The sequence below is a fragment of the Acartia tonsa genome, chromosome 9 (assembly GCF_053477335.1).
Source record: "Acartia tonsa isolate MP-2025a chromosome 9, ASM5347733v1, whole genome shotgun sequence".
Lineage (NCBI taxonomy): Eukaryota > Metazoa > Arthropoda > Copepoda > Calanoida > Acartiidae > Acartia > Acartia tonsa.
This window is the reverse complement of record NC_137268.1, coordinates 1,380,861-1,391,034: the sequence shown is the minus strand read 5'-3', so window position 1 is coordinate 1,391,034 and position 10,174 is coordinate 1,380,861. Positions and strand designations below refer to the sequence as shown.

The 10,174-nt window shown below is 32.6% G+C and overlaps 1 protein-coding gene across 1 annotated transcript in view; it reads left to right on the top strand.

The window, feature by feature from the left end:
• Positions 1 to 8,892: 8,892 nt before the first annotated feature.
• The window catches only part of LOC145328395 (uncharacterized), a 310,864-nt gene continuing 309,582 nt past the window's right edge, over positions 8,893 to 10,174 (top strand). The window contains exons 1-2 of the mRNA XM_080172033.1: positions 8,893 to 8,942; positions 9,604 to 9,699. Of these exons, the coding sequence (XP_080028159.1) occupies positions 8,893 to 8,942; positions 9,604 to 9,699 (146 nt within the window). The remainder of the gene's footprint in view (positions 8,943 to 9,603; positions 9,700 to 10,174) is intronic.

The window sequence follows — 10,174 nt, the reverse complement described above, 5'->3', positions numbered from 1 at the left end:
CATAGTAACAGTTGCGCCCCCAACCTAGAAATATTTTTTGGGGGTGGTAATTTTTTTCTAGGTTTACCCTCCCCCCAAAATAGTTATAAACCTTCCAAGGACCTATGAGAAGCTACATTGTAACGGGGAAGCAAATCGGTTCAGCGGTTAGCGATATCCTTTGGTACACACAGACACACATACACACACATTCATATATAGACATTCTGTTACTTTTATGTAAGGACGCAGTCTTTTCCTATGATAATACTCAACTTCTCTCAGTTACTAAATATGTAATCTAAACATTTTTGCGCTACTTTTGTATATTATTTGCCTTGTTAGGTATAGCTACTGAAATCCCCATAAAAGGGACTAAACTGAATAACTAGAGGCAAAGTTAAATGAATGATTATTAATTCATTGCCCAAAATTTTTATATTTTTCACAATAAACAAAATGAATTTCCTATTCAAAACTTTCTCTCTAGCGAAGCTCCTATATAATTAGCTTTGTCTGTAGGTTTTGTAAATTATTATATTTCTGTTTAGCAGCAAAGCTAAACAATTTATACGTTATCAGCGGCTACGCCCCTAGAGGCCTCTAGGGGCACTTGAGGAGAGAGTCGAGTTAAATAATTCAATTTCTTATTTTAGATTTTAAAAGAAAAAGTAACAAAAAAATTGGGGGGGGGGGGGGGCGCCCCCCCCCCCTCATTTTTAAATATAGTTTTAAATAATTTTAAAATTATTTAGTTATAGTTATAGTTAAAATTAAATAGTTATAAACCTTCCTGGGACCTATGAGAAGCTACCCTGTTAAGGAGAACCCGATCAGTTCAGTGGTTAGCGAGATCCTACGGTACAAACATACAAACACACAGACAAACACACAAACATCCTGTTACTTTATTATAAGGATATCCAGGGATCTTAAGGGATAAGACAATGGCCGATGAATTGATGTACAGTACACCCCCAATGATGATGCACAAAATTACCCCGTTTATAGATTACAATTAGTGGTTGAAAAGTTAGAACACTCAACTAAATGAACCAACCATCCTAAATTCAATAAAAGTCCCCAAAGTTGTTAAGCCAACGAATTAGAAAACGTTATATTCTATACCCCCTTTAATATAGAGCTAATGGCGCAGCAGCTAATCTATCTATACCCAATACAAATTCTCAATAAGTTTCTGATGTTTTATGTATTAATCCACAAAAAACATCAACAAAAAACGTTCACACTTCTTAACTTGTTTTTATATGAGGCTTTTCCAGTATGGTTTCGAAACCGATTCATATCCGCTGGATTGGAAATGGTTTTCAGCCATACTAAAAAATCATGTATTGCATCATATTACAGACAATTTTCCTTGGGGCTAAAAAAGAACAAAAAAATAGTGTCAAAATTATTCAGCACTTTCAGTTCTTGTATAGGGTAATATTTTTATCATAATCGGAGGGATGGGGTAAATAGTAATATCGTTCATTGTACAATCACTTTTGATCCTTGTCTAGGGTCTATAAGAAAACTAGCTAGGTAAAGAATGTGTTTTTGTACAACTTTTTCTTAATTAAAGGTAGAATAGAGACAAGTTTTCTTAAATCCTAAAGAGTAGTGCTATGAAATATCGTAGCGACTGCATCAATACAATAGCCTGAAACAATCCCATGGATTGAATACTTCAAATAAAATAGCCTAAAAACATTCCGGGACTTTTGTGAAGCTTCCCTAAATAGGAGAAGTGCATCAGTTCAGTTGTACTTGAAATCTTAAGCTTCAGAAAAAAAACCTTGCTACTAGTTTAAGATATTAGCTTTAATATAAAGGGGGGGGGGGGTTTAATGCAACCATCTCGTAATCAATGTATAAATGGCACTTAGAATTCGAATTTCGGTCTGAAATTTTGCATGAGGAACCCTTGGTAGGTCTATTTTCCCTAAATCGAATAAAAAGTTAGAAAAAGTAACGGCTGGCGGCTCAGCCGTTAAGCCGGTTTTTGGCTATTTTCAGGGCAAATCCATCATTAATTACGGAGGAATCAACTTTTTGAATGATAGTTTTACATCATTCGGTCTAAAAATGATACTCTTGGCATTTTATAGCTTCTACCAGCCTTTTTTAGTCGATTCTAGCTGTTAAACAGCTGGTACTAGAAATTTTTAAAAAGTTTATTGGTGTTTTTATCGATAATTTTGCTCTAAGAAAAGCCCCAAAACAGCTAAACATCTTGGCCGGCAGCCGATAGCTGGTACTTTTCCAACTTTTAATCGATTTAGGGAAAATAGACCTACCAAGGGTTCCTCATGCAAAATTTCAGATCGAAATTCGAATTCTAAGTGCCATTTATACATAGATTACGAGATGGTTGCATTAACCCCCCCCCCCCCTTAATATTTTCATAATTCCTATGTGTGAATTTCTGCCTTTAGTAGATGGTAAATATATAAAGAATATTTGTAAAATGATAGTACATCAATTTATAAGTATTGTAGGGTTGGGCCGGATAGTTTTTGGCCGGATACCGGATACCGGATATCCGGCCGATTTCAAATGCCGGATATCCGGTATCCGGCCAAATTACTGGCGTCTTATTATATAAAACTGGCGGCTACGCCCTTAGAGGCCTCTAGGGGCACTTGAGGGCGGAGGGGAGTTGAATTTTGGGGGGGGCTGACTTATTTTTATATTTAGTTGAAAAATTAAATAAAAATATTTTTTTTTGGGGGGGGGGTATTTTTTTCTAGGGACAATTTCTCTTGGGAGAGTGGTGGTACCCTCACCCAAAATAGTTATAAACCTTCCCAGGGCCTATGAGAAGTTACCCTGTAAAGGAGATCCCGATCGGTTCAGCGGTTAGCGAGATCCTTCAGTACAGACAGACAGACAAACTTATAGACATCCTGTTGCTTTATTATAAGGATTCAGGTTAAAACTTAAAATTTATGTAACTATTAAATGATCTTTCTTCTAAGCAATTAATCTAATAAACTATTACTACCCTCAATCTGTAATATTAACCCCTGTTGGAGGATGGGCGGGGAGGTGTCATTGAACGTATGCCCCCCCCCCCCCTGTGCATTTTCTCTGTATAAAAGGTAGAGGGCTATAACTAAATGACTTTCGAAATATGGGTATGACACATAACTGAGAGTTTGAATTTTTTGAATACCTCCTTCCTAACGGGCACAGGATGCCAGCAAACCTGGCAAGGTCATTCAGGTAAAAAGTAAAAACATTTTTTTTACTTAAACAAAGTATTTCATGTTATCAAATACTTAAATATTCTAAAGTCATACATCCTCATAAGAAATATAGGTGTTCAAGTCGATTTCAGGTTCCAGGTATAGTCCTGCAAGTCCTGAACCTACAGGTCTCCAGAAATCTTTAAACGGTTCCTGTGACAGCAATTTTTGACTTAGACACTTCAAATGTTAAATTTAGGCTTTTTATATGTCTTCATGGCATATTACAATTTCATAAAATCCGTTGCTGTTTACCTGCCGACCGCCATTTTGAGGCTGGCAGCTGCCAAGAACTGCTGCCCCCGCCAAAATTTATGTTTTGAGATTTCTAATATAAAATTTACATAAAGATAAACATATTAAAAAAAAATGTTCTTATAGCTTCAATAATAAGAAAATTACAGCCATGTATAAGAAAAAAAGCAGAAATATTTGTTGTAAAATATAAAATATTATATTGCCGGATATCCGGCCGGATAGTTTCAATATCCGGTATCCGGCCGGATATTGAAAATGGCCGGATATCCGGCCCAACCCTAGTATTTAGTATAATTTATTTGCTTTATCGTATTTATTTTTCATTATACCTTTCTCTAACTCTAGGAATAATGAAAAGAACTAGAAGTACAAAAATCACACTATGTGATGAATTATAATGGTGATTCTTATGTCAATCATTGAATAGAATAATTAATATCCTTTATATTAGTTGGTGTTTCCATTAAGATCTTGAAAACGGCTAGGATCATATGTCCAGGCGGTAAGGAATTTTAGAGTAGAGACTTATATATTTCTTTGTTTTATTATTTTCTGGTTGTTGTAGCTCCGCTAGTTATGGATATATAATATATATTTATTTTGATGTTTTTATGTGTTGAAAACTGAATTTTTACGCTTACTGTAGGGATAAGGGAATTGGTATTTAGACGTTAATAAAATAGTAATGCCTGGTTTAGAATTTAAAGCTGATTTATACTAAATAATTGGACAATTAACCTTTAGATCTAGTGCAGTTCATAGTAAAATGTTCTTTGTAACGAGTATCTCCCAAAATCTATGAACTTTAAACGGCCAAACGGTGGAACGTACAGATTATGTATTTCATGTATTTTACTGTGAACTGCACTAGATCCTAACCTTCTTATTAAGTCCTAACTTATTTGTGCCTGTTTATGAGCCCAAGTATTACCTACATGCCCCTACTGTTTTAACGTCTCTATTATGATACCAACCCAGCATCTTGCCGTTGCAATACTCTTCATAATACAACATTTAGTTATAAATTTATATCCTGTTTACGTATCACTGAATCCATGGAAACTCATACATAGTATGGTATAGAAGTTACTGCCAAGTCGCTTTTTTAGTCCTGGTACAAAATACCTTAGATAAAATTGAATGCGTTTTAAGTTTTAATGGTATTTACCAGCTTCGAAACGGATTAATATACTCTGGATTAGAACCGGTTCTCAGCCATACTGAAAGTTCATGTATTACAGACTGTTTTTAAAAATAATATCCACGGAAAGCTGTCTATAATACGATGCTGTAAATAACTATTTCTACATTCTATTGGCCTTGTTCACTAATATCTAAAGAACTTCTAAGTTAATTCTATATTTTCAGAAAAGCTTTATAGAATCTTGAGATTTTTAGAAGGGAGGTAGAGGGGACATTGGACTAGTTTTCTTATTCGTTGGCTTAATAACTTTGGAGGACTTTATTGAATTATTATTGGTTGTTTTATTAAGTTGAGTGTTCAAACGTCTCAACCAATAATTGTAATCTACAGAAGGGGTGCATCAATTTATTGGTCATTGTCTTATCCTTTTAGATCCCTGGATTTTTAATGGTAGTTTGCACTACTATAATATTGGCCTTTTTATAGTAGATCTTTCATCTATCGCCTTAAGTATAAGAAAACAAGTATATTTTTGTTCATAGTATCGTTAAAAACAGTTGCAACTTTAAATAGGTATTAAATTAAATTGTTTATTGATAATCTAAAAAACTGTTTATAAAATTACAAGTGGTTGCGGTCCTAGCATCTAATTCTGCGGCTAAATTTAAAACTAAATCTAATTATACATTCCATGCCTTAAATTTTCAAATGAAATAGAATCCAATCGGTTCAATTGTTTGTTATTGTAAATATTAAGCTTCAGACAAAAAAGTTTACTTTTTCATACTTATAAGTTATAGGTTGAGAAAAAAATATGATATCTATAATTTTCAATTTTATCACTGTACTTGCTTTACAAGGAAGGTTTCTTTTTCCTTGATTATATAGGGAGTTAAAAATTAAACCGTAAATTACACTGGTACTCAAAGTTTTATTAATAGTTATTTTAATTGAGTACTTTTTAATGAATTATGATTGGTTGGTTCCAGACTAAACTTTTCAACCAATAATTTTACTCTAAAGAGGGGTTAATTTTGTTTTTCATAATTGTGGTTTTATATCAATTTATTGTACATTGTCTTATCCCTTAAGATCCCTGAGTATATTTGTATCAAAATATGAATCTCCTAATGATAAAACAAATGGTTTTGTCTCTGATATACAGGAATTGGAATAATAATTGTTAAAAATGGCCTAAAACATGCCAAGTTTAATTTCGATGATAAATGAAAATTGTTTAATTAAAGCTGCTGAATCTGATAGCAGTAAGAAGATTCACTAGAAGAGCAGAACCCAATCGGTCCAGTGGTTGCTTAGATCTTCTGGTTTATTTGAACTGTTAAACAGTCATCGTTCTACTTTGTATTATTGCTAGTTTATGCTGTTTTAGATATCTTATATAACACTTAAACACATACATCAAACTATTTATACTTATCTATGTTTCTATTAAATTGTTTTTATCATTTCTAATGATCTTTGCCTTATTTTGTTTGAAGGCATAGTGTCAACAGTTAGTATATTTAGAGGAGTAGCTACTATATAATTTACTATTGATGTTCGTATTAATGTTATTGTTGATATTCTAGTAAAGCCTGTAGTAATTATCACTGGTTTTAGCTGAAGTTGAATTGTAAGCTGTTTTTGGACAATATCAGCTGGCATTTACCTGCACAGTTTAAATTATGCGGTTTAGCCGCTTATTATTGCCGATTGGTTTATAGATTTTTTCAAAAGTTTGACTTCAAGCTGCAATTGCGTCTTGCTAAGAAAAGCCATTTAACACGGCTGCCCACAGCTAGCATAGACCAGGTACACCTTTACCTTAGCACTACAAAAAACTAACTAGCAGGGGTGTTCTAGGAAGGTATTGTATTTTCATAACTCTTACTTAAATCGTAGCTGTACCTTCCCTACTATAATTTTTTTTAAATACATTTTCTTGCTGTGTGCTGTTTTGGCTTCTTGAAGCTAAAGATACTTCAAAACCAGGAAGACTAGGTTTGTTCTATTCAGGGAAGCCAATATACATTATCTGTTGAATTAAAATGGGATAGATAGATTATTTTCTATTATGCTAAATTGTTGATTTAGTTTACATGAACACTACACACACTAGCCAAGTTTCTGCCATTATTATATTATAGAACTATTTTTAATGGGTTTATACAATATTACAAATTAACATAATGAAAATATTGAATATATATTTATGAAATATAAAAGAAACAGTTTTTAAAAAAAAATTTTGCAATAGATTTGTCACCTTTAAAGCATTATCTTAAAAAATATAAAAAAACATTTAGCCAACCCTTTAATTGCACGACCTTTGTATAGAAGACTAAGCAGTGCATGAAATAGTTCAGGCATTTCTTAACATGAGGTTTACATAGGATGATAAAAAAGTAATTAACTAGTTTTTCAGTTCTGACACTCTACAGGTGTTAATATTCGTTTGTCATAACGGTTTCAGAGATCCCTTTTGATTTAATATTCATAAGTTGTTGGAATATTCCTTTAGTTGCCTTTGCTACTATTTATAAAATATTTTTTAGCTGTTTTTAAAGATAACTTTATCTAAAAATTCATTTATCCTGGTTGATAAAAGACTACATTGACTGATATTAACATGATAAAAGGGGTTCTACTACAGGTTAGGGGTCATAATATGCCAGGGATATATGATAGGAAAATGCTGCTGAAAATTAAAGTTAAGATTGGCCTGACTTCTTATTTTATCTTTTAGATATAAATGCCTGTTAAACAAGTAAGAATTATTAGAAAATTAGAAGAAAATAGCAGTGAAGAGCTACATCTTAGAAATAAGCAAAAGTCGATAGCTTCTTTACAAAAAAAATCTATCCATGAAGCTGATTAATATATTTATATCATAGTTATGAGTGAGTGTTAATATTACAGGGTAAACTAAAAATCCATATTCTATGTTATTGTTTAAGATATTGTTCTTCAAAGAGGACTTATTTGCTATTTCTTACTGAATTTCTAAAAAAAACAGACAACCAAATCTTGTAGAATAGTTAAAATATACAGCTTTTCCGCGGATATCAAAATGAAAAATTAAAGATTAAAACTAGTTTTAATGGTGTTGATTTATTTCCATTTTATTATTCGTGGAAAATTGTCTGCAAAACGATGCTATGCATGATTTATCAGTATGTATGAGAATTAGTTTTAATCTAGCGGATATTAAGCGTTTTCGGAGCGTTGGAAAATATGTTTTACTTAAAATGGTTCAATATAAAAACAAGGATGACAACATCCATAAGTAGCGAAGCTCAAAAACTATAAATAGACAACTGGAAATGATCTATAGAGTATGTAATAAAAAACTTCAATAACAAAAATTACGAAATCTTTTAAAATGTATATTGTATAATGTTTTTTTGAAGCATTAAGCTAATAAGAAAAAACGTTAAAATCTAAAATTCGATTTAGCACCCCAAAAAAAAGTAAGTCTTTAAAAAACTTGGTCAAAATATGAAGAATGTTGACTTAATTAATCACTAAAAAATCCAACCGTTTATCTTGAACAGGAGTTGAGAAAATCACAAAAACTTGAAAAACTAGGAATCGATCTAGCACCCTAACCAATAAAGGTATCTTAATAAAAATAGGTGGAATTATGTATAAAGTAAACTTGTTCAATCCCTGAAAATTTCAACTGTCTATCTTGTATAGGGATTGAAAAAAGCACGAAAACTTTAAAATCTAGGAATCGATCTAGCACCCCAACCAATAAAGGCATCTAAATAAAACTTAATCGAAATATGTAAAATCTAAATTTATTCAATCCCTGAAAATTCCAGCCATTTATCTTGAACAGGAATTGAGAAAATTACAAAAACGTAAAAATCTAGGAATCGATCTAGCACCCCAATTAACAGACAGACGGACAAAACAATGTATAGATTAGATGGGCATATGTCATATGAATCTTCACTAAAAATTTCAGCTGTCTATCTTGAATAGGAGCCGAGAAAATCACGTTTCCCCCATAGCGTTACGGACGGACTGACTGACTGACTGACGGACGGACGGACATAGTGAATTATAGAGTAGCTTCGCAACTAAAAATAAACTGGGTGTGAAAAATGAAAAAAAATTGTAATTAAAATGTAAAAAAATGTAAATTGCATAATCTGATATTTGAAATGAATATTCTACAAAGATAAAGGGAATGGAAAATGGGGGAAAAAACTGAACATGTAGTATTTTTATTAATGGGTGCTTTCCCTCTAGATGCCTGTAGAGCATAGAAAGCCCCCCACCCTTTCCATTATGAAAAAAGGGTATTTACTGTAATCTAACCTAATCTGACATAAAATAATAAACAAACAAACACAGGTACTACTGCTATATTACATATGAAATGATAAGAAATATTCATTTTTTTATAGGCAAAACAGTTTTCTTCAAGTGAAATATACTGTGAATTTTTTGGCTAATTTTCCTAGTTTTACATCCATGATATGGAATCATATAATCTGTTGCACAATAGAATAGTTCCAGCAAAATTTACTGAGCATATTAAGTATTTTTTGGTAGCACGGTTACCACATGATAATGGTCTTTCTGTATACCACTATATTATGATTATAAATAAATATGATTAATATTATGACTTTTGTCTCTAGTGACTGCGTACCAAGCCTCTAATGGTTGGTGAGTTATTTAATTCCTTGGGCGGTCTGGATATATATCTATAGAGGTTGCCTTCCCCCCGGCTTAGAAAATAGACAAAAACCTGTTAAGAACTATTGTAAAATTAGCTTTTCCCCCTTTTTCTTGCCCCTTTGAGGGGGGGGGGAGGGCCCGGGGGGGCTCTAACCCTGCGGGACAATCACCTAACTTAACCTAAAATAGCATGTAAAACTAATGCATAAAAACGACGTAAGAGGCGTTGCCACGAACGGAATTATTTATCAATATTTGAAACTTCTATTATTTCAGGGTAAAGCCACCACGCCATCTACCCCTATTGAAGCGCAGCTACTCAACAAAAGAAGTTTGGAGAGCCAACAAACGACAAGATACCTCAAATACTAGGTGAGATATTTTTGTATATGTAATTAAACACATCTTTGTATAGGTAATTATTTGCAAGGATAAAAAGAATCTAAAAGTTTTCAATGGATATATTATTACTTGGATCTTACACCAGATTTCTATATGATTTTCTCTAATAAAGTGAAACTCGCAGCGGGTTAAATACCCCCCAATCCCCTACCCTCCTACTGGATAAACGAACTGACCAATAAAAGATTTTTGTGCTATAATATCCACGTATATTCTACATCCATTAAGTTCTCTCATACGCACAAACATGCAATTGAAAGAGTAGCTTTACCGACTTCAATCAAAAGTAGTATTACCATATACCAGTTTTTATTAAGAAATGAAGCTATATATTAAAAATGTAAAAAATGCATATTTAGGTAGAATCCCAATTATTTGACAAATTCCACCCTGGGTTTTACTTTCCTCTAAAAATTGGTCATAGCTCCTGCGGGAAATTTTATTC